The 23,218-nt window shown below is 42.1% G+C and overlaps 1 protein-coding gene and 1 long non-coding RNA gene across 4 annotated transcripts in view; one reads left to right on the top strand and one right to left on the bottom strand.

Moving 5' to 3' along the window:
- TRHDE (thyrotropin releasing hormone degrading enzyme) overlaps positions 1–6,842 on the bottom strand; it is a 347,541-nt gene extending 340,699 nt beyond the window's left edge. Inside the window, exon 1 of one of the 2 annotated variants that reach the window (XM_075931938.1) lies at positions 3,036–6,842. In XM_075931938.1, the coding sequence (XP_075788053.1) occupies positions 3,036–3,817 (782 nt within the window). In that variant the 5' untranslated portion in view covers positions 3,818–6,842. The remainder of the gene's footprint in view (positions 1–3,035) is intronic. The other variant, XM_075931934.1, reaches the window with a different exon arrangement.
- Positions 4,355–22,867, top strand: LOC102456209 (uncharacterized). Of its 2 annotated transcripts, none has more exons than XR_012904752.1 (5): positions 4,355–4,486; positions 7,857–7,980; positions 9,875–10,022; positions 13,575–13,692; positions 22,530–22,867. It is a non-coding gene; the product is annotated as an uncharacterized LOC102456209 (long non-coding RNA). The 2 variants fall into 2 exon arrangements; XR_012904750.1 differs by lacking the exon at positions 22,530–22,867 and adding an exon at positions 16,968–17,109.
- The last annotated feature ends 351 nt before the right edge of the window (positions 22,868–23,218 follow it).

Below are 23,218 nucleotides of genomic sequence, written 5' to 3'. Positions count from 1 at the left end.
ATTAAATGAATTCTGAGAGCCCCAGTAACATAACTATCAGGAAGGAAATCAGTGCCCTTTCTTTATTACTTAGATCAGGGGTTTTCAAACTCTGTCACAGCTTGTAAGGACAAATTACTAGCTGGCCATAAGACGCTTTGTTTTCCTGCGCCTCTGCAGGTTCAGTCGATCGCAGCTCCTGTTGGCTGCAGATTGTCATTCCTGGCCAATGCGGGCTATGGGAAGTGCTGTGGACCAGGACACTGCTTCGCACAGCTCCCATTGGCCAGGAACGGCAATCCACAGCCAATGGGTGCTATGATCACCCGTACCAATGGAGGCACAGGTAAACAAAGCATCTTGTGGCCAGCTAGCAGCATGTCCTTACAAGCCGCGACACAGAGTTTGAAAACCTCTGACTAAGATTATAAGAACTTTGGGGGTAAGGCTCCTCTTTTTATTGTTTTTGTAGCAATACAAAACACAACCAACCACAACCAGATCCTAATCAAAGCCCAGGAATACTAGGCACTATAGTAATATTAATATTAAAATCATAATAATTATTATAAAATAACATCTATTGTTATGTGTAAACAGTGAATAAAGGACTCATTCTATTCTCAATAATATTGGTGGGAAGCCATTTCTATAGAGCCATGAGCATATGCCAGTTTAATCCCCTCAATGTAGACAAAGCCTATGATGACAGATGTGGTTTTTCCATTGGTATAAGAACACCACCTGCCTAAGTAACAGATACCTAGGCTGATGGAAGCATTCTTCTATGGACCTAGTTGCATACACTGGAGGTTAGGTCAACATAGTTACATCTCTAGGCCAGGTCTACACTAAACCTGGAAAGTTGGTTTAAGGTACGCAACTCCAGCTACACAGAATACATAGCTATAGTCGGCTAACCTTAAGCCGACCTTGGCAGCATCCCCACAGTGGGAGGCCGACAGGAGCAAAACACTCCTGTCAGCTTCCCTTGGTCCTCACAATCGCGAGGAGTACAGGCACTGGCCAGTGCTGCCCTCAGTGTTCAATTTACGGGTCTTAACTAGACCCGTTAAAAAATTGCATGCCAGAAGGTCAACCTCCAACATGGCGAGTGAAGACGTGCCCTTAGAATTTTTCACACCCCTAACAGACTTAGCTATGTCAGTTAAATTTTTAAGCAGAGACTAGGACCTAGTATGCAGCAACTCACCTGAAGTTAATGGAATAAAGTGACAGATTAATCAGGCCCTAAAAGATTGATTCAAGGTTTCTGAATAAAGTGCAATCACATATGTAACAAAAGCACAAACATCAAAAGTCCCATTGTAATGTATAATATGCTATTTTTTAAATACAAAACATTTTAATGTGGTACTAAAAGGTCTGTTTAATAAATTCCATTTTCTACAGATGAGCTTTCTATTATGTTCTACTTTATGACAGAATTGAACGGTTATACTTTCAACTTGTCCAATCATTAGCCATGCTAAAACACTTCTGATGTGTTGGATGTGATGCACAGTTGTTATATTCATAATAAAGGAATAACTATATAAAGATGCATGTTAATCATCTATGCTATACCTAGTAGTGTGTTTAGCTATAAGAATGCAGACACTTTACAACGTGATTAAACTAACATGAAAGTGTATCCAGTAAGTAGTTCACTCTTGTCAAGCGGGTACTATTAAGTACCTAGCCTGCATTTTATTAAGATAAAACTGCTTTGGAAATCTCTCTGAATGATAAAACTTACATGCTTTCCCAGAATATACACTGGCTGAATCAGTGTAACTTCCCTTGGAAGCTTCTCAGTGATGCTTTACTTTAGGAAATCTATAAAAAAAGTATTTTTCTTGTTTTTGCATTTCCTCTGTCATCCCTTTGCTGATTGTCCTAGCTATTCCTTTCCTTAATTTTAAAATGAGAGCACTGATTATGAGTACCTTCATCTCCCATGGATGTCACTGGGGGAGGTAAGGTGAAACAATGGTAACTGGTACTTCCACAGGGGCTGCAAATAGTCAGCATCTCTCATCACCAGACCCTAGGAGTTGCTGAACAAATGATATGCAAGAGGTCATCTCACAAAATAGGGCAGGGGGAGACCTGAACAGCTGTAATACAAAATGCTTGAGCTTGCAACCCTTACTTGGCCACAACTGCTAGTGACTCAATGGGAATTTACTCTAAGTCAGCTCCCTGGAAATATAACGAGCCTTACTTCCTAACAGAAACACGCAAAGGGCTGTGATATGGTAATTAGTCACTCACTTCGCCTTACAGGCAATCAGCAGGCTACAGGGTGCAGGGACCCCAGCATGAAAGTCAGATATAGGATTAAAATGAATCCCTGCTCAGGGCTCTAGATGATGGTCACGTCACAGCAGAGGTTCTCTCAACTGCATCTCTTAATCAAAGCATCTAAAGGCTGAAAAAGTCAGTGGCAAGATCTACAGCATGAAAAGAGCCCTATCCCCTTGAGAACGTGACTCTGAGCTCAGCTGTATCGTACAAAGTCCTAGAGCTCAGCCGAGCTCCCGCCTCTTAAGTGGAAAGTTTAGTAACGATTTTTCTGTCACGTTTTGGTTACTAGCTCTCACCTCGGGGATCCTGCTCCTGCCACTGACGGGTTACTGGAGGACAAAGGACGAGGGGGGAGCTGACGACGGATGCATTTCATTCCCGCAGCAGCGCTTGCAGAAGAGAACTGTCATTTGGCACCACCTTGAACATGAAACCTAACACTCCCGGTGCTTTCAAAGAGGAGTTCTCAGCAAACTCCTGGCCCCGCTAGGGGGGCTGGATTAAGGGTGTGAGTCCTAGAGACTGTGGGGAGGGGTAGAATCATGTTTAGAAATAAGAGACTGAGGCTAAGGGGAGAGGAGCTGACACCTGTAGCCGCACCTCATGGGTCACAGCACGGGGGGTAGCATGCTGTGAGACTGAGGATAACAGGGCTTGTGTCGCCAGGCTCGGGGCGCCCAAAGGGCTGTCCTGAATAGGAGCAGAGGCCGGTGATGGGGGGGAAGCAGGGCGGGAGGGGGCCGTACCTTCTCTCCCCGTGGAGCACATAGGAGCTGCGGAAGAAGCCCAGCAGCTCGTTCTCGATCAGGGCGCTGTAGATGATCTTGAGGTTGTAACTTCGCTGCGCCTCCAGGCTCCGGTTGAGGACCACCACGAAGACTTGGTTCTGCGGGTAGAGGAAGAAGCTGGAGACGCGCACGGCGCCGGAGAGCTTGTCCTCGGCGACCTGGACGGCCTGGACGTGCACGCGGTGGGCGTGCAGCACGATGTAGCGGCTGGCGTTCAGGCACTCGATCTGCACGTTCACCTCCCCGCAGAAGGTGAAGTTCTCCATGAAGGCGCTGAGCATCAGGTTGTAGTGCAGGGGTCTCAGGTGCCGGGGCAGGCGCAGCTGGGTCCAGGGCGGCGGCTGCCTCCGCCGCTGCCACTCCTCCTCCTCGCCCGGCGCCTCCTCCTGGCGGCCGGGGGGCTCCCCCGCGTCGTGGTTGAGCCGGGCAGCCCCCGGCAGGCTCCCGTTGCCGCTCGCCCTGGCCGGGCTGTCCGCGGCGGCCGTGCCGCACTCCTCGAAGCGCACGCTGAGCAGCACCGCGATCATGGTGACCACCAGCAGCGCCAGGATGGAGATGGCGAAGCCCAGCACCAGGCGCTTGTGCACCGTGATGTGCCGCTCGGTGGTGCGGGGTCTCACCCCCACCGCGTCCGCCCACTGGCCCGAGAGCCCCCGGCTGCCGTTCCGCAGGGCGGCGTCCTCCTCGATCATCATGGGGGTGAAGGACACACTCTTCTCCCGCTTCTCGTCCAGGGCCATCACAGCAGCGCCTCCGCCGGTTCCTCCCGCGGGGCCGCCGCCCCGCCGTGGGGCCGCGCAGGCATGGGAGGCTGCGGGAGGCACTGCCCGCCGGCGCCGCTGCTCCACCTCCGGCTGTCACTTTCCGAAGAGCCACATCACACCCCTGCCTGGGAGCAGCCCCGGCCGGGGAAAGGCTCCGCTGGGTCCCCGGGAGGCGGGGGGAGCCTCTGGCGCGGGGCCGCCCCGGGAGCGCGGCGGGCAGGCTCCGTGTGGCTGGGCGCCGCGGAGCACAACTTGGGCTCCTCTTCGGGGCGCTGCCGGGCACTTCAGCACATGCCGCCGAGTGCAACTCTGCGCGCGGGGGGGGAGGCGGGGGAGGCTCCCGCTCTCTCCCCCGCCCTCCCGCCACCGCCGCTCGCGAGAAACTCCCCTCCCGCTCCGTGCCCGCAGCCTCCCGGCCGCCTCCTCGCGCCGCTCGGGGCGGGCTGCCCCGCGCTCACAGGGCGGGCGCTGCTGGCTGCCGGGCACCTGCCGCCGGCTCCCCTGCTGCTGCAGCTCCGCCGGGCCCGCTTCGGCCGGGGCTGGGAGCGCCCGGGGGACCGGCCAGCGGCTTTGCCTCTCGCCCGCCTGCGGCGCGGGGCCGCTCTCAAGTGCGGGGCTAGCTCTGCAAAGTCGCCTCGCCTGCAGGTACAGCGCTTTCCCGCTTGGGTTGCATGACGGCAGGGCGGGGGGGCACCTCCACCCCCCTCCCGGCTCTTACTACGCTGCTGCCAGTGTCGGGGGTGGGGGGGCGGTAAGAGAGGAGTGTGCGCTGGCGGGGTATGGAGGGACCCCGCTTTAGCGCCTTCCTCCGGGCTGGCGCGCCAGACCCCAGCCGCTACAGGGGAGGTCGCTGAGCTGCCTGCCAGAAGCGCCATGGATTGCTTCAGCGGCAGGAGCCTCTCTACTCTCCCCGGCCCCGCTCCCTGCCCGTGACTCAGCCTGTGTTTCACTAGTTTGAACAAATACATGCATCTGCAGCTGGAGGGAGAGGGAAGCCTCCCAGCTGATCAACACCCCCTGGTACAGGCAGAGCCTCTGAGCTGAGATGTGGCCTGTGTCGGGTTCCAGATGCTCCCAGTCACCAGGTTTGCTGGGCTTGTATGTGTGCGAATATAGTCCCCACCTGCATAGGGAACACACCCTGTTTCATTTAGATCTATTTCCTAAAGAGTTGCTCAGGGCAGGCTTGCAGGGCAATAGCTGGATCACCTAGAGACTGATCCAGCAAAGACTTAAGCAGGTGAATAATTTTACTTAGGTATTATTCTGATTTAAAGGAATAGGAATGTGGTGTTGGGTAACATTATTCACATGTGTAAGCATTGGATGGAGCCCTTAGGGCAGGGCTACTCAACTTTGGAAGCCTCAGGGACCACAATGATACTCACAGCACATGTGGAGGGCAGCAACTTAAGTATGGTTGAATGTACACACAAATCTATGCAAATAGCTTCTTTCACACTAACCGCCATGAATACAAAGATTAAGGCAAGACTACACAACACACAGGCCCCATTTAAATCAGTTCTGCTGATATTAATAAAATGAAATGTTTACCTGATTTCCACCAGATTACAGCACTTTTAATGAGCAATGACAGTCCAGGAATTTAACTACTAAAACAGGTATCAACAGGAGACCATTATACTGATTACTTTTTTGTTTTGGCTGTGGGCCACATGTTGAGCCCCGCGTTATCTCAAACTGCATCGTGAGCCACAAACAAACGGGCTGCGGGCCGCATGTTGAGAAGCCCTGCATTATGGAATAAAAGACTAGCCAGAAGGTCCAGATCTTCAAAGATAGTATTCAGGTTCCTAACAATATAAATACCATAGAGGGCTTAAATCCCCAATTCAAGTAAAGTATTTAGGCACCTGCTTACATCCATCCTTACTCAGGATGGCACTTGTTTAAAATTTCAGCATGTTCTTAATTCCCATTTTTATTTCAATTGGACATAAACATGGGCTTAAATGCTATGTTAAATAAGGATGCTTTTCAAACTCAGGACCTAAATATTTCTAGGGATGGGCTCCTATCTGCAAAATTCAAATAAAATTTTTTTACTCACTGCCTCTGCTCCTTCCCACACCCAAGAATACTTGTTATTTGGGTTGAGCAAGTTGGTTCAGAACTTTATCAACATAAGACCAATATCCAAAAGTCAGATCTAGATCTGGATTTGTACTCTAAAATATCCCTTTTTTCTTTTTCATTCTGCCTTGTTCAGGCAACTGTCTGTGTATCTCATAATCGAAGCTATTTAAGCCCCAATACTGCGAAGAGTTCCGTGTGTTAAACTTTACATACTGAATTCAGTGGCACTATTCAGTAAATAAAATTAAGGATATGCAAAGAAGTCTTTCTCAGATCAGGTTCATATTATCTATCCTGCATTAACAGGTGCAAAAACTCACTTTTTAAAAATTACTTACACTTTTAAAAAGAACGGCAGATTTTTATACAGAAGTCTGTGAAAGGGAATATGTTGGCCATTTTGCCTTCTGAAACCATGGCTGATCTGAGTATGCACTAATCTGGTACCTGCTTTAGACTGCTGTTACATGGAATATAAATAGTCACCTGCTGTCATTCAAGTAAATCAGAATTTAGAAAAAAATAAAAATGATAACTGTCTGGAATGATCAAAGCCCTAGATTTTATTTTACACCATGATGTTGCATACTGCAGTAGTACAAAATAGTATATAGAGTGAAATATGCACAAAAGTCACCTATTAAATTGTGTTGATCTGTTCTAGTAGATCTGTCCTGAGTAAAATCTCGGTCTTAACTGCAGTTCTTCTATATTAATTGCACTATGTTACAGCTGTCTGTTATAACAGGTGGAAAAACAGCAGTCCTTTTAATGGCTGTAAATAGATTTCATTATATGTTGACATTATAAATTTTGAAACATATAGTGGAAAACTGTTGCCCTGTGATTTGGAAAAAAAAGAACTAACACTGGTATATAAAACCCAAAGCTGTAGGTTTTAAAATGTCAGTTTATATATGTTTCATTAAACCTTTTAAAATGGACACAAAAGAAGTGCTTGAGTGCTTTTAACTGTTTTGTATGTGGGCTGTCAATAACAGGCATCAGAAAGAAACATCTTCTGTGCTATTTTTTTCCTGCCATGTTTTCTAAGTTTACACGTTTGTTCCCATCAGAAGCTCAGAAAGACATTTAAGCAAAGTCTTGTTTTAAGGTTATTGTTAATCTGAAATAGACCTGAATTTTTTTGCAGCATTTTATAAATTGCAAGGTTATTTTAATAAAATATTGTTTATGCAACTGAGAGCAAGGAAGGAGCTAAAATTTTATAGGTGAATATTTTTGTGACGGCTTCTCATAAAAGTAGCATTTTTGGTGTCTGAGACAGTTGGATTCTGTTGGCAGTCAATTCAACCGTGCCAAAGTTAGATGGGAGTCTCACGTAGGATTAAATGGCATAAAACAGTCTAGCTGTTTCGGGATGCAAGTTGTTTCTTCCTGACTTATATTTCCAAAATCAACTATGGGATTGTCATATAACTCAGGTTTGAAAATCTCAGTCCCCTAAACCAGGGTGGGTCAATATATTAAGATGTGATGTATAAGGAGTTAAAGACATGGCAGTAAGCAACCATGGGTCTAATTCCTTCTAAGAAAGGCTATATTAGTATAAATAACAGACAGAATATAGGAAGAAGGTATAAGTAGAAAGAGTTTAAACTTAGATTGACTTCTGATTTTGGCCCAGTAACTCAAGCAACACTCAAAGGGTTTTCAGTCTCCCCTTGGATCCTCCCAGATTTGATATGTTGAATGATATTGGTTACATAGGTTCTTCTAGTAGCTCCTGTGGTAAACAATTGATGCCCACATTTTTTATCATTCTAAATCACACATTACCAGGTTAGCCATTTTCTATGTTCAAAACTCTGGCTCTAAAATATAGCTTGATCAGACACAGGTATTTTTAGCCAAACTCAGAAGTTGTTAATGTACTGCCTTTTGAAATTGACAGATCTGTGTCCAATGTGTATATTACAGCACCATGATGCAGACAAACATATAACTCTATGTAGCCTGCAGGAACCTCTCTATACAAATGTTTGGCAACGTCTTTGAATGTTCTCTTATCCACAGTGGTAAGTGTATGAATGCATTTTATAGATAATACCTCTGAAATTCAGTCAGCTTCTCAGATGTCTCTGTGACATTACTGGAAAAGATATCAGATCATGTCTCACTTCTGCAGCAAAATCCTGGTAATGACTCTCAGTTGTTCAAAACTTCCCTTAGGCCATCAACATCTTGTATGCAATCACATTTTATGAGCTATAGGATGAGATTTCAGTCACTTGTACAAAATAAGAGAACCCTAACCCAAGTAAGTGTGGAGATGGTCCACCTTAGACAACATGTATGAGAAGAAACATGGACAAGCTTCAGATAATGCAATTATCTAGATAACTAGATAACTTACTAGGTTATATTGCATCCAGTTAAGAATAGAATGGGGACTGGAATAAAAATCGACAATCTGCATTTACACTGATGCTTTATGGCCTTAGCAGAAAGATTCTATAAATAAACCACCTTACTGTATATCTTGCAGTTGGGTACAGTTTATTTGTGTAACTGAACTTATCCAGACAGAGGATAAGTACAGTGTGCCTTTCAAAAGACATATGGAACTTTTTCTACTTTGAGGCTTAAGTGATCAATGCCTTGTTCATCTGCATTCATAAAAAAGATTTACAAACAGATTTGGTCTGACTGCTGAACATATCTGCAGGAGTGGCAGGGCTGAAGAACCCTCTGCTATTTGCTTCCTGTGCAGTGACTGGAGACACCTGCAGTCCTTGAACTCGTGTTAAGTAAGGACTACAGGGCTAACCAGATCAAAGCGTTCAGGGAGGAGACAGAAGTCCACTAATCACACACACCCCACTAACTGAATCAGCCAGTCACAGAGGCAAACACATATTGTACATTTGTAAGAGATAGGTGTAGGAAGGGAAGTGTGAGTGAGGGTGCGTCTACACTGCACCCGTAGCTTGAAATAAGCTACTCTATTGGAGGTATGCAAATTGCGTAGCTTATTTAGAGTGTATATCAAAATAGCTTATTTCAAAATTTGGCAGTACATACAGTGCCAAATTTCAAAATAGAGCGCTATTCCAAAACATCCGTTAAAACTCATTTTAAAAGACACGGAATATCCTGAAATATGACCTCTGTCTAGATGCACCCTGAGAGTCTATGCTACTGGCAACTCCTGGTGCCTTATGTCTAAGAGATACAATAAATCTCTGCTAGAGAGTCTGCTAACATTTCTGTCATTAATAATTTGTAAATTTGATTTATAATTTATTTTAATTGCAAATTTGTTTTTTGAAAATGTGTTTGTTATAACTATAGTAGTTCATGCACTGAGAATACCCTGCCATCAGCCTGTTGGTAGGGATACGTAAGAGACTATTCAGTAGCTGGGAATAGCTATCTCTCCATTCCCTACACAGGGAGCTGTGGAGAGGAAGACATTAAGAATCTTTTTTACCCACTTTACAGCTGCTGCAGCTCCCCCATAGGAAGGCTATCCCCAACAAGAGAGGTTTCTTTCTGTTTGAGCTGCCTGAGTTTTTGCAAAGGAAACAGATAGGGGCAGAGATACTTGTGCAAGGAACCTCTAAAGATTCATGTTTTTTTCACAAGACATGTTTGGTAACACTCCAGATCTAATATGTGATGCTGATAAATATACCTTTTGCTTTATTTTCAGGAATTATTGATAAGAAAAATATTGGGGGAATGCATTCCCATTAAAAAAAATCCAAGCAGCCACAATGCTAGAGTCTAATAGAAAATATCTTTCTGTGTCCACTTTAAATGTTAACCCTTCACATCCAAAATCATGATAATGACCAGATTCTTCTCATGTAACTTATAGAATTAATTCCATTTATGTCAGGGAGACAGCCTACTCGAGTAACGTGAGTGAAATTAGGCCCTTATTCTTTTTTTCTTGTTCTCTTTCAGTTTCTTCTGAAGTTGCAAGGAACTCTACTTAAAATTTTGTCTGAGTAATCATCACACTGAGGTGTGTCTGAGAAGCCACATATTGACTTTGTTATTGCATGGGCACACAGATCTGGTCACTGACCTTCTGCTGATGTCTTATGATCAGGTAGGACATTGAAATTGAGGCATCAGAAGTATCACATTGTACAGGTGCCCTAAGTTCCTTTGCTTATTTCAGTTCTGTTAAGCAAAAATGCCTTGCATTTTGCTCTTGTTAGAAACCAAATCTCCAGGTCTGAAGTTTTTGGATGAAACACACATCTTCTTTAAATGTGAATCAAACAGTACTTCAGTTATCCAGTTTGTGACTGGTCATGAACTGGTGATGGTTACATTGCCATTAACCTAGCTGCACCAGATCAGTAATAACCCTGCAGAGCTCTTAGATGCTTGAAATAAAGCCAAGCAGTGTGGTCATGGACACTTGGCTCTCTAAGCATGTTGTTATTCAAATCAGATTGTGAAAATAAATTATTTCCCCCATTTGTTGTGTTCCAAATCTATACATGTTTATTCTGCCTTCCAAAATTGATTATTCGGTCTGTCATTCATTTTTATTTATTTTTCCCATTTAATGAACTAAGAAGATTAAACAAATATGTTTATTCTCTCATGGTGAGTTTTATTTAAAGCATATTTGGCAGCTTACCACAAAGCTTATTTTTAAACAAAGTATCTGTTTTTTTAACTGAGAGCCATTTGTTTTTACTTTTTATTTACACAAGTTCAATAACAACATTAGTTATAATGTGCAAAGATATAATGCTGTTTGTTTTTTTCTCAGTGAATAATTACTCTTAAGCCTAGTTAATTGTAATCAATTAGAAATAAGCAAGTTAGTCTCGGAGGACCGAGTGAAAATTGGTGGATATTTTATTCTGTTTTAGGAACACAATAATTGGCAGAGCAGATTACACTGGTGGTCTAGCTAGTGCAGCATTCTGTCTCAGACTGAGCCCAGTATGAAATATTTCACAGGATGGTGCAAGGAACCACTAATGATTTATATCCCTTAGAAATATATTTTTTTAAATCCTATTTTTGTTACGGGTGATAAATTCATTTTCTATATACATTTCTAATCCTTTTTCATATATGCTAAGCTCTTAGTCTCCCTGATATCTTAAAACAGTGTGTTGTTCATAGTTTAATTATGAGTTATTTAAAAAAATATATATTTCTATTTATAAGTGATTTTGACTGCTATTAAAGAGGGAAAATAAAAGCTACTGATTTACCTTCTCTGTACCATTCACAGTTTTGTATGCTTCCGTCATCAACTTTTCTTATTCATCCCAATCTTTTAAATCTCTTCCTATATGGAAGCCTCTTCTTGTCTTTAATCATTTTCATGGCCCATCCCATCATCTCTTCTGTGTCTGTTACATCTGTTTTTGCAGGCTGATTAAATGAAATATGTATATATATTTCATCAGTTCCACCACATCTGGTAGTAAAAATTTATAGACTCCTACAATTATTGTAATAATGCCTTTTTATACAAATTGGACTTCAGCTTCCCATACTTACTCTAAACTTGTTTCACTAGAGTAACACTGATGTACCAGAGTTGGGGATTTGTAATTTACCAAAATGTCTTATTCATATAAAATAGCTTTAGTCCTCTTTTATTTTTAAAGGAATGGTTACTGGAAAGTTAGAATAAAGGGAGACACCTCAATATAGCTTTAGAATGGACTTAGAGACAGATAATCTTTAAAATAATCAATAAACCAGGGGTGGGGAGCCTTTGAGGGTTGGGGGCCGCTGACCCACAGAAAAATCAGTTGGGACCGCACACAAGTGAGAAGCAAGTGGCCTCACAAAAGTGAGAAGGGGGCAGTGGGGAGGCAGGAACACCAGTGTGAGCTTCACAATGGTGGGGGGAAGCCCCAAGCCTCAGGGACCTCACCTGGCCCCCAGGTCTTTAGGTTCCCCACCACTGCAATAAACAATAGTTAAGAACCCAGTTCTCTTGCAGCTCTTACTAAGCCACATCCATTCACTTCAAGCAGTCCCCATGTAAGACTTGTGGCTTCAATGCAGCAAAGTACTTAAGCACATGCTTAAGTTTGTCCCTGTTCAGGACAATATGTAAGTACTGTCCATGCTTAAATTTAGATATGTGCTGAATAGGGGTGGTCCTGAGCCTATTGTCTTTTGGCTGAATTGAAACCTGCATAATCAGACCCTTACTAAGGGATTGTATGTATGTGTGCTTTCTTATGAAGTGAGTAATTCAAAGCAAGGTCTTTCATGGCAGCCACACTGATAGTCTTTGGTGGTTGATGCATCTGCTGGAGCACTTTTGTGAGAAGTATAGCAACCTGATGCTTCTCACAAACTGATGGTCTGACCCCAGCATCTGATGCCTGTTGAAGAATGGCTGATGAGCACATTTTCAAGGTCTTTAGATTATACAGTTACATAGTCCATCATGTGCCACTGTTTTGACCTGCATTGTATCCATGTTGGTCTTTTGGATGACTGTGTGGGTAATAGCAATATTGAACTTAGCAAACTTGGGGAAAAGGAGTTGGCCATTGCAATTTGACTTCCACTGCCATGATGGCCTAGCAACCTGTTCAGCATTTAAGAAATAGCTCCCACACAAGCATCAAAGTCTCCAGGGGCAATGAGTTTATCCTGTTGTGGTACCCTCATAATCCCTTCCTTGACCTCATCAGTATGAGTCATAGTCAGCCCACAGTCACTGATAATGGTTTTGTACTGGACGCTGGACAAGTTAATGCTGAACATCCTAACTTGATCATTGAATCCCTTAGTGAGCAAGTCAAGCTTGCAGGCTGTGTCAGACTGTATGATGAACCTTACTCCCAACTGTCCAGGCTCAGCCTTGGCTTTGCCAGTCCAGTAGCAGAAGAAGTCTTCTCCCACTGCCCTTAAGATAAGACTTATCAGCAAGTCTGCATCTACTGACAGCAGCAGTATCTGTGCTCTGCCTCATCGGTGTTTTTCCAATAAGGCTGTTCTTCATTCTGAACTTTGGTCATGCTCAGTAAGAATTCTGATATTCCATGATGCACATGCCAGTCTGTGAATCTTTGCTTTATTTCAACCGCTTACCTAGATGCCCAATCAAGCGCAATAGCCTGACAGGAACAGAAAGGATAGGTCATGTTTCAGTCCCTTTCTTCCCTGACTGGGGAGAGTAGCACCATGCCTCAAAAGGCCCACTCTGTCAGCTCAAGAGCATACGAGCTTCATATCTGCCCTGAGCTGAAGAGAACAACTAGTACTAGAAGGCTGCCTGTCCGCATAGTTGTGATAAAGGACAGCCAGCATCATCCTTTGCCTGTCCCCCCCCTACCACTTACCATCTCCATAAGACTCTGGTAAGTGGATTGGGATAAATGAGTTGACAAATTGGCTGAACCTGCATGATGAATGGATTTAAGCGCAGAGCCTTTCTCACTTTTTCCTGAGCAGGTAAAATGGATGCCACAAACATGGCAGTTGATACCAGTGCAGGATTTGTAATTGAAGCAGAGAATACTAGGAATTGGTTAAAACCCATTGTTTTATATTTACAATGATAAAAATGTCATTAACACATCATCAGCATTAAGCAATAATAATAAAATGTATAACTATGTGACCGACTATTACTAACAAATCCAGGGCTCTATTTTGACAGTTTTCTATACATGGAATTCTATTGACTGCACTGAGGATTTCACAAACAGAGGGTCCTAAGTCTTCCCACAATGCTTGATTAAACATCAAATACTAAAATATGCAGCTAATACATTATGGTAGGTCCCACATTTTATATATAAATAAATTAGCTAAACTAATCTTATAGAACCACTCTTTCAGAATCAATTTAAAGGTCTTTTTGAAAAATGTATTGATATCATTTTAGTGTTCCTCTGCTTGTAAAGACTGCTGTTCCCTGTAGTACTGTGTCTCCATCAATGCAAGTCTCAGAGGGAGTGAAAAAAATAATTAGGCAACTCTAGAAGCCTCTAGAGTTACCTAAAATAGCTTTTTTTCATAATATTAAAAATGTAAGGTCCAGTATCTCAGGAACTGTCCTTACTGGAAGCAAATGCCATATTTCCTGTTGTGAAACAGTTAATTTGCCTTCTTATTACTAGCTCTGAGTTCAATAAGTGTGTCATTTTCAGAGACCCTGAGTGAATTCCTGTCCTCACTGAAGTTAATGCCAGTGTTCTATTTGATTCCAATTGCAAAATACCCATTAGCCTCTAAAGGGCCAGAACTGAATTCCCTAAATCTACAACGTATTTTATTACATAGCTGTCAATTTATAAATGGATTATATCAATATTTTAAAAGAGGAAAATGATGAAAATCATACATACTAGAAGTAAAATAAATTATCAACTTAAAATATTCTTCCAGAAATAATAATTTAGATATCAAGTGATGAATAATTTTGGACTGATATCTTACCAATACAAATTTAATATCTAAAATAATTAATTATTTTTAAAGAACGTTTAAGCCTTGTGCTTTTACTCATTTACATTTTTATACCTTAGAGCAGAAAACTCTCTCACTAACTACAGCTTGGTAACATTATATTTAAGATTATGATTAGTAAATTACCAACATCTCATTTTCTTTAAAGTTTAACTTTTGAGTTGGGAAGCTAGGAGAAATGAATCATTTAGAATTATTTATCTTTAAGGTCTTTCAAAAATAAAATGTAATTGACAATGAAGCAAGCATGTTTCTAACTAATAATATTGATTCAACATATGGCATGATGGCTTTGGTTTTCACATTTTATTAAGAAAATTGTCACTTTTCTCTTTAGTGCCACCTTGTGGGTCAACTAATAATAAAAAAAGCATGCGAGTCTTGCTGTATTAGATCTGTGACATTTTCATAAAACATATAGCAGGAACTCTGGAATTCAGAAAGGTCTGTATTTTACAGGTGGGAAAACAAGGTACACAAAATATGTCTGCTATACATTTAAAATAGCTATGAAAGGAGATGGAAGATTTCTCTGAGATTGGAAGTAATAGGATCTACACATAAATCAGTGCTGATTTACAGGCTAATCATCAAACTTATCTTAGAAAACGTAAATGGCAAGGTCTTAATTGTGTGAATCTTACCATAACAAAATTGCTCCCATATCTTAATGCCATCACCTTTGCACCAAACTACCATGAGAAGTGCAATTAGATGTTTATAAACTCAATCTAATCCTACTTTCAGGGAAGATGTGTTGTATTATCATATTAGACACTGGAAGAAACTTACTTATAAAGATCTGGTTGGGTTGATCTTTAATTCAACTGATGGTTAATTTAGCAAACATTTCTAAAAAAACTCAAAAATGTAAAGTGTCAAAGGATATATGTATTGTATTTATGCATCAAATCTAGACTTGCTAGGAGAATTGCTAGAATACTTTTCTCTGAAATACCCTTTTAATATTTTAGGTAGCCTCAAATCTTAAAGAACTGAATATACTTGTCCCTGATACATTACTGTGACTAATTTAAGACAAATAACATTTTGTTCAGATTCTTTTGCTGTAAAAAAGAGAGAATTTTTCAGAAGTTTATAAATTGTAAGTAAGCATTTTTGTTATTCTTGCCAGTGCCAACAGTTTAATTTTGGAGTTCTGTTGCCAGGATCTCAATTTTGTATCTTGTAAACCACCAAATAAAATAATTTTTTAAATATTTATTAAAACTTAAGAGTGACTTGATTTTTAACTAACGTTGTTAAGTTCTTTCTCTTTGTACACAATCTTTTAAGGAAGAAAAATAACGTCCATGAAAATGTTTTAAAACTGCATTAGCAGTTATTGCAGGGAGAGAGAGAGAGCCTGTTTTAAGAGGTAGATCTTAGGATTTGTTGCTTAGGTTGGATTCTCTACTTAAGACAAATGCACACAGATGTGGAAAGAGCAGGAGCGGCCTGAGGCAGGCTGCGGCAGCTGGCGCCTCAGGCGGAACGCGCGATCGGCGCCCCCGCCTGCAGGGCCGTCAATGGACTGACATCATCATCTGGCACTCCGGGTGCCCTGAGACGCCATCATCGGGCGGCGCCCTAGGCAGCGGCCGAGTCTGCCAATAGTCACGGGCCACCCCTGGGAGAGGGAACACAATATAGGGGAAATGTAGCTTTTATGATTCTTACAGTTTAGTTCCATAGGCACTGACTATTTGTTTTGCTGGTACTCCAAACTGGCTCTGCAACCACCACCCCCTTGGGACCCTGCACCAATCCATCTATTTACACATTCCACTCCACCCTCTTTCCCCACCACTAGCTCCATTATGCTCTTTTCTGCCTTAAGACCAGTCAAGGGAGAAGGAAACAGAGAGGATCAGGGTAGGGGGCAGCAGCCCTGCTCAACAGCTGATCATCAGGGCAGGTTCTGAAAAGTTGCAGAGAACCTAGGGCCAGCAGCTAAACAGCTGATTGGCAGCTAGCCCTAGGGACACCAGAGCAGCCCCAGTCATGCTAAGCACCCCCTATTTTTTCTTCCTGGGTGCTTGAGCCCCTGGGCATCCATGCATTCAGCAGCTATGGCTGGAACTGGCAGAGCAAAAGCACAGAATATTAGAGATGATACCTGTATAGGCTATAATTCCTAGTTTAGCCACAGAGTTTCTGTCTGATATTTGGCAGACCACTCCATCTATGCTTTACCTCTGTAAATAGGAATGGCACGTCCCTTTCTAACAGGGCATCATGGGAATAAAGTCCATAAATAACTGTGAGATATTCAGATACTATGATGAATAGGACCAGCAGTCAAGTCATGCCAGTAGGCCAGTCTGGAAGTTTTTAGGGAGCTAGAACAGGATTCTAGTATCTCTGCTAATTCTACCCATTTCCCAGCCTCTATGTGTGTAGTTCTAGTGCTATTGCTCCATCCAAATATTGATAGTTCTAATTATGATTCTCTCTTTAATTACATAATCACATACTGTTTTTTCCCACAGGGCTCATTCCTCATTCAATGTACTAGATGGACAGAGGTGCTCATTCAGTGACCAATTTCATATTTTGTTTTATCCCCATTGTCCACTAGGTGGCCCCATTCCTTATTTATTGTGTACATGTTCCAGTGCTGCTCTGAAGACTTCCGAGTGGACTGTCGTATGGTGCTCATTGTCATAATATGTGAGTGCTTCATGAGCATTATCTAATTTATCTTCTTTACACATCTAGGAGGATTGGTGTCATCCACCATATGGAAAACCAGAGCACAGAGAAATTAAGGGACAGAAAGTATACAATTTAAGAGCACTTACAGTTATAAAGTATTTTATATGCAAAACACAGCTCTCGTTGACTTCAGTTTCACTTCTGAGTGCTAAGACCTAGAAAAATCAAGACCCAGGCTGCAAATTTTGCTCTGGGCCGTTAGTGGCTCCCTGTAAAAAGTCTGGTTTAAGTGATTAGCCCCGTATCACACAAGCACTCTGTGTCAGAGGCAGAAATCAAGAATCAAATTCTCCAAGCTAGCATTCAGCCACTCATTAATCATGACAACACACCTTCCAAATTCTGCAACAAGCAGGGGCGGATATACGGCAGGGCGAATGGGGCGGCCGCCCCGGGCCCCGCGCTTCAGAAAGCCCCACGCATGTGCCATGGTGCGGCTGCGCATGCGCATGGCATCACTGCGCATGCGCCGTGGCAAAAGGGGGCCCCGTGGAATTATGCTGCCCGGGGCCCCGCAAAACGGTCATCTGCCCCTGGCAACAAGAGAGCCAAGAGTCCTTCAGACAACAATCCACTTTACTACACAACTCTAGTTCATCCTCAGAGAAGATCCATCCTGTACATTGAAAGAGATGAGAATCCTGTGGAAAAAAATACCATGTGACCATGTAATTAAAGACTGTATCATAATTAGAGCTGGCTGAAAAAATTTCAAAACAGTTTTCTGTGGAGAAAATGCTGATTCAACATAATCAAAACATTCCACCATTGGAACATGTTGATTCCATCAGAACTTCTGGCGGAAATCAGGCAGGCAGGCTGGCCAGCCGGCTGGCCTTGTTTCCTGCCAGTGTGTCCAGTTCCTAGCTGCCCACTCATTAGGTTCCCCATGCTCCCACTCTCCTTGCATAGTTGGCTCCCCAAATAGTTGGCTTCCCTGGTTGCCTATCACAGACAAGCAGGCAGGTGAATGGATTGGTATCTCGTTGCACAGCTGTGTTTCCAGAATGCTAACTGTCCAGATGGCCAATATTTACAGGTAGACAACACCCTGGACAGCACAGCTGACTTTTCTTTCTGATTTGGAATGAAATTTGGTTTTGACAGGTCACAATTTTCAGTTCCCAATTACCTCTAATCATACAACTTGTGCATGGGGGCGGGAGGCAAATTCAGTTTGCACAGGCAACCATACTTCTGGCATTTCCCACCCTGAATGCTTGACTTTACAACATTAATGCTCTTTTTTTTAACATAATGTCCTACGTTCTAAAAAAGCAAACTTAAAATGACAGAAATGCCATCAAATAGCATTGTCTTGCCATTCACATGGATTGTCAGCAACATTGGAACCTTTAGATTCACCATATAGACCTATGCTATTTGATCTGTGTAACTGATAACAGTAGAAGACCTATGCTATTCCACTGCCCAGCACCAAATCTTCCAGTGGAGGAATGATGAGATTCAGAAATATGGGGATTCAATCCTTATTCTGAAAGGGGTTGTGTGCAGTTTGGGAAAGATCCTTCTGAAGCCTAACCCTTTCTGTCCCTTCTATTCCACCTTATCCTTGTTCCAGTCCTCTCCACCCACTTCTCATGTGAATCCCAGTGTCCATTCCTCAGATTTCTCATCCCAGTCCCAGTCTCCTTGCCCAGCCAGTCCTAGTCTTTTCTGCTGTCTTTATCTCCAAGTCCCAGTATCCACCTCTCCAGGTCCTCATCCAGTTTCATCTCTCCCTCCCCTATTATCAGCCTGTCCACCACTGTCTAGAACTGGCAGGGCAAGGAGACTGGGAGCAGTGGAATACTAGTCTTTCCTAGGTCCCAGTCAGGGCTAGTGACAGGCTTTACCAGGCCCTGGGCAATATGAGGGTCTTGGCTCTGGGGCCCCCAGAAGGGCAGAGCCTCAGGCAGAAGGGGTGAGGCTAGTCTCCCCCAGCCATCCCTCAGTGCTGCCTGGACCATGCCATGTGAGGCTCTGGATCTGGGACTGCAGCCACCTCTCTGTTGGCAGCGTTGGTTCTCCCACCTCTCTATCAGCAGCCCTGGCCCCTGTACAAGCTCTTTCTCTAGCTAGTTCCAGCTGCTTCCCACAAGTCCAAGTCCAAATCAGTTCCTAACCCTATCAGGCACGACGTCCCAATATACTCTCTCCTTGACTCTACCCTTACCTACCCCAGGTGCAGCTGTTCTCCCCTTTGCATATAAATCAGGTTATTTCCTCTGCAGTGCCTTAGAGCTAGCAGGGTGGCCATTATGGATACAGGAAAGAGTCTTCCTGATCTCAGTTCATGTGCCTGGTACCACAGTGACCCTCAGCAGGTAGGGGCAACAAGTGTAGGGAAATTTCTGCTTGGATCCTGCAGCCCTGACCTGGAACAGGCTCTGGGCAGGCAGAAATATAAAAAATGTAGCTGCCATGCTCTAAGAAGTCTACACTTAGTGGGTGTGAACTGAGATTTTTCAAAGGCATGTAAATTGGCATGTAAATTTCCTTCCTTCCCCTCCCCACCCACACATGGGGGAAAAGCAAAAGAATTGCAGCTGATTCTTTGTAAAAAGAGTGGTAAGGGGTTTTTTAACCCAAGTCAGAATAATGTATTTTTCCCTAATCTTGTTATGGCTGAACCATTTTTGCTGAAATTAAAAAAAAAAAATCAGCTTCAGGTAGATATGTCTCAGAAAATTTCAGGGTGAATAGTTACAATTTACCAGTGATAAGCAACTGTGAAGAATAATAAATAATAATAAATGGTAATATACAATGATGCCATCCTGAATGTGCAGTTAGACTTGAACTCCTCTTAAAATTGAAGTTGAAAGTCATGACATGACATTTATAGAACAGTTTTTCCAAGATTTGCAGTGAGGTGTCATCTTTCAAAAGGCTCTAATCAAAAGGCTCTAATCTGCAAACAAGGGAAATACAACCACTCAACCATACATCTTTTTGTAAGGTTTGCTGTAATCCATTTTGCCCTAATGGACAGATTATATACAGACAGAATATGACTCTCAGTTTTAAGTCCCTCTCAAAATTAACCTTCTCAAAAATAGCATTTAAGGCTGAAAGATCACATGCAAAGTTTCATCCTAATGGAAAAGTTTTGTTGAATTTGCTTAAGAAGCTGAATTTGCTTACTGTGGTGTCATTTGCCACTGTAAAGATAATTTCTCTTAGATATCGTGAATTTAACTCTGTTGCCACAAGGAAATAATGATATTTATACAGGTAATAAACTGCCAGGCTAGAGTTCATTGTTTGTTTGATTGCTTTGCAAGAGCTCCATTGTTTTATAACGAATGGCATCGTGTAGAAGAACTTAATTATCAAATGTTTACTTGCACTCTTACCCTTAAGAGGGGTTGCATCCTTAGTATTCTTTGGAATATCCTAAGTTAAGGTGTAACAAACAAAATAGTATTCTAAATGAATGAATGTACAACTTTGTAAACTCAACAAGCAATGGCTATTAATGTTCTCTTTTGTCTTCCAGACAGAAAATCAAAGCTATTTAAACTAAAGTATGTGTTTAAAATTAATATTTGTTGATAAGGTGCACACATTAACAGTAATGTTTGCAAACAATCTCTAACTTGTGCATATAATCTTTTCTTTCGAGAATATATAGTCACATTATCTGAAACCATAGAAGAGATCTTTAAGTTCTGTTTTTCCTTTCTTTTTCCTCTTTAATTTGCTATAATTTTAATGTTTAAAAGTTGAAAGTCTAGAGCAATCTCTAGATAGTCAATAGTCAGATACTATGGTGATACAGGCATTAAAGCTACTCAGATATTTTAGGAAGTGATTGACTAAATCAGTGTCTTTAAAATGCAGACTAAACTCATGGGCTGTGTCTAGACTGGCCAGTTTTTCCAGAAAATCAGCCACTTTTCCGGAAAAACTTGCCAGCTGTCTACACTGGCCGCTTGAATTTCCACAAAAGCACTGACTTCCTACTGTAAGAAATCAGTGCTTTTTGCGGAAATACTATGCTGCTCCCATTTGGGCAAAAGTCCCATTTGGCAAAAGGGCCAGCGTAGACAGCTGAGATTTGTTTTGAGCAAAAAAGCCCCGATCGCAAAAATGGCGTTTCCAGAAAATCATGCCAGTCTAGACGTAGCCATGCAGTTTACACTAGAAGTCCAGTATTATGTAAGGAAGTAAAAAAAAAAAGTTGGATTTTTCTACCATCCAAGCAGATAATCTGTAATTGTGCCCTTAATTATACATAATATGGGGTGCCAGACTGAAGTTTTCAAAGCTAACTGGGAGTTTGCTACAAACGTTCTGCTCATTTCAGTTGGGTTTGTGTGGCTACATCTCCTATTTTACTTTGAAAATTTCAGCCTCAATATTTATCTTATTTACCTATTTATTCTTTATCAAGATGTAACATCTGCAGACAGGAGACTTTCACAGAATAGCAATTCTCCACAGACCATTCTATCCAATGAATCTTGGAAGATATTAATGTAAAATGTAATGGCCTTCAGCACCCCAATAAGACATTGGATCAGAAAGTGAAATTGTAAATATTTTGAATCTCTGGCCTGAATAGCAACTTTGATAGAATCATATCAAGGAAGATATATTCAGAGGTCCTGACTTAAACAAAGAAAGTAGTGAAAACTCTGTTGGCTCTAACCATGCAGTAGGTAATAACAGAAGAACAGAAACAAAGGACATAAGGCTGCTACAACTCCTGACAACTGGAGAACTCCAGTTTTTTGGAAGGCTGAGACCTAGATGTTGAAAATAGGAATGTGTGAAACAACCCTGTTTTATATAAAAGGGCTGATTTTGCAGTTTCTGCATTTTAATTAAAATTTTGCTGGAATAGAAAACATCAGATTAGTTTAAGAAAAAGCCTACACTGTATAACCAGAAGATTTCCTTCAAAGAAAACAAGAAAAAATATTTATTTATTTTTCCACAGTCTTCTGCAAGAACACATTTACTATAATAGCTGAGATATAATAAATATTTTGTGAGTAGAACTTGAGAAATATCATAAAGACAGAATATTAAGTTCCCCATCTGAACTCAGATACATAAGCCAAACATTAAACTTTACTTTCTAAAATACCACTTTAAAAGATGGGGTTTGACAGGAAAGTTGATGTGACGGTTTGCCCCCTCCTCCTATGTTTTATGAAATTGTCTTATTGCTATAATACACATAACTCAAAGATGCTTTGGACAAACTACCTCATGTAACCTTTCAATTTTAATGTCACAGTCTGCTGGATCTGTACATTTTATTTTGGTGTATGTATCATTCTTGTATGTAAAGTTAGAAATATGGAGTATGGAATGGTTTGTGGTTTTAAATGTGCAAATGAAAGCCATCAAGGATGTTTCCCTCAATGTCTGGGTGACCACTTGTAACCATCCTTTTTTTGTCCTTTGTTAGGGTTAAGCCAAGTAAATTTCTGTGGAAGGGTCGAATGTAAAAATAAGGAATTTCCTGCCTAAAAGAAAGTCTATTTAAGGTGCAAAAATTGTTAGTTTCTTTGTCTTTGGCTGGCATGTCACTCTGAAGAGAATGAACCAGAGACCCCAGGAAAAAAGATCTTCCCTGGCTTGGAGGTTTAGTTGAAATAAGAATAGTTTTGGAGTAAGTTTGCACTGAACTTTTACTGTTAGAACTAGCTGTACGTCATCTGTTATTTTAAATCTTTAATTCACTTTACTCTGCCTGTTTTCACTTGCAAACACTTAAATCCTACTGTTTGTACTTAATAAAATCAATTCTATTTTTTAATCAAGCCCAGTGTATATAATTGTTACCTGGGGGGGGGGGCAATCAGTGTGTGCATTCTCCTTTCATTGTTAAAGGGTGCTTACCTAAATTATTTATTCTTGGTTTTGATCCCATTTGGGGAATGGGTTTCCTGAAAGCTATGCCCAAAACTACATTCTCCTCAGACCTGAAGTGGTTCAGTGTCTGTATTGCCCTTGGGGAGTGGACAGTGATCTCAGCTCTGTGACTTGGCTGGGGAAGGCCCAGCAAGCTGGGGTGGTAAGGAGCCTCAGAGAGCAGAGGCAAGTATCAGTGGTTTTGTCAGCAATCCAGGAAGCACCCATAGGGTGACTGCACCC

Source organism: Pelodiscus sinensis, chromosome 1 (assembly GCF_049634645.1).
Source record: "Pelodiscus sinensis isolate JC-2024 chromosome 1, ASM4963464v1, whole genome shotgun sequence".
Lineage (NCBI taxonomy): Eukaryota > Metazoa > Chordata > Testudines > Trionychidae > Pelodiscus > Pelodiscus sinensis.
Note: the sequence above shows the minus strand (reverse complement) of the source record. Positions and strands in the feature narration are given on the sequence as shown.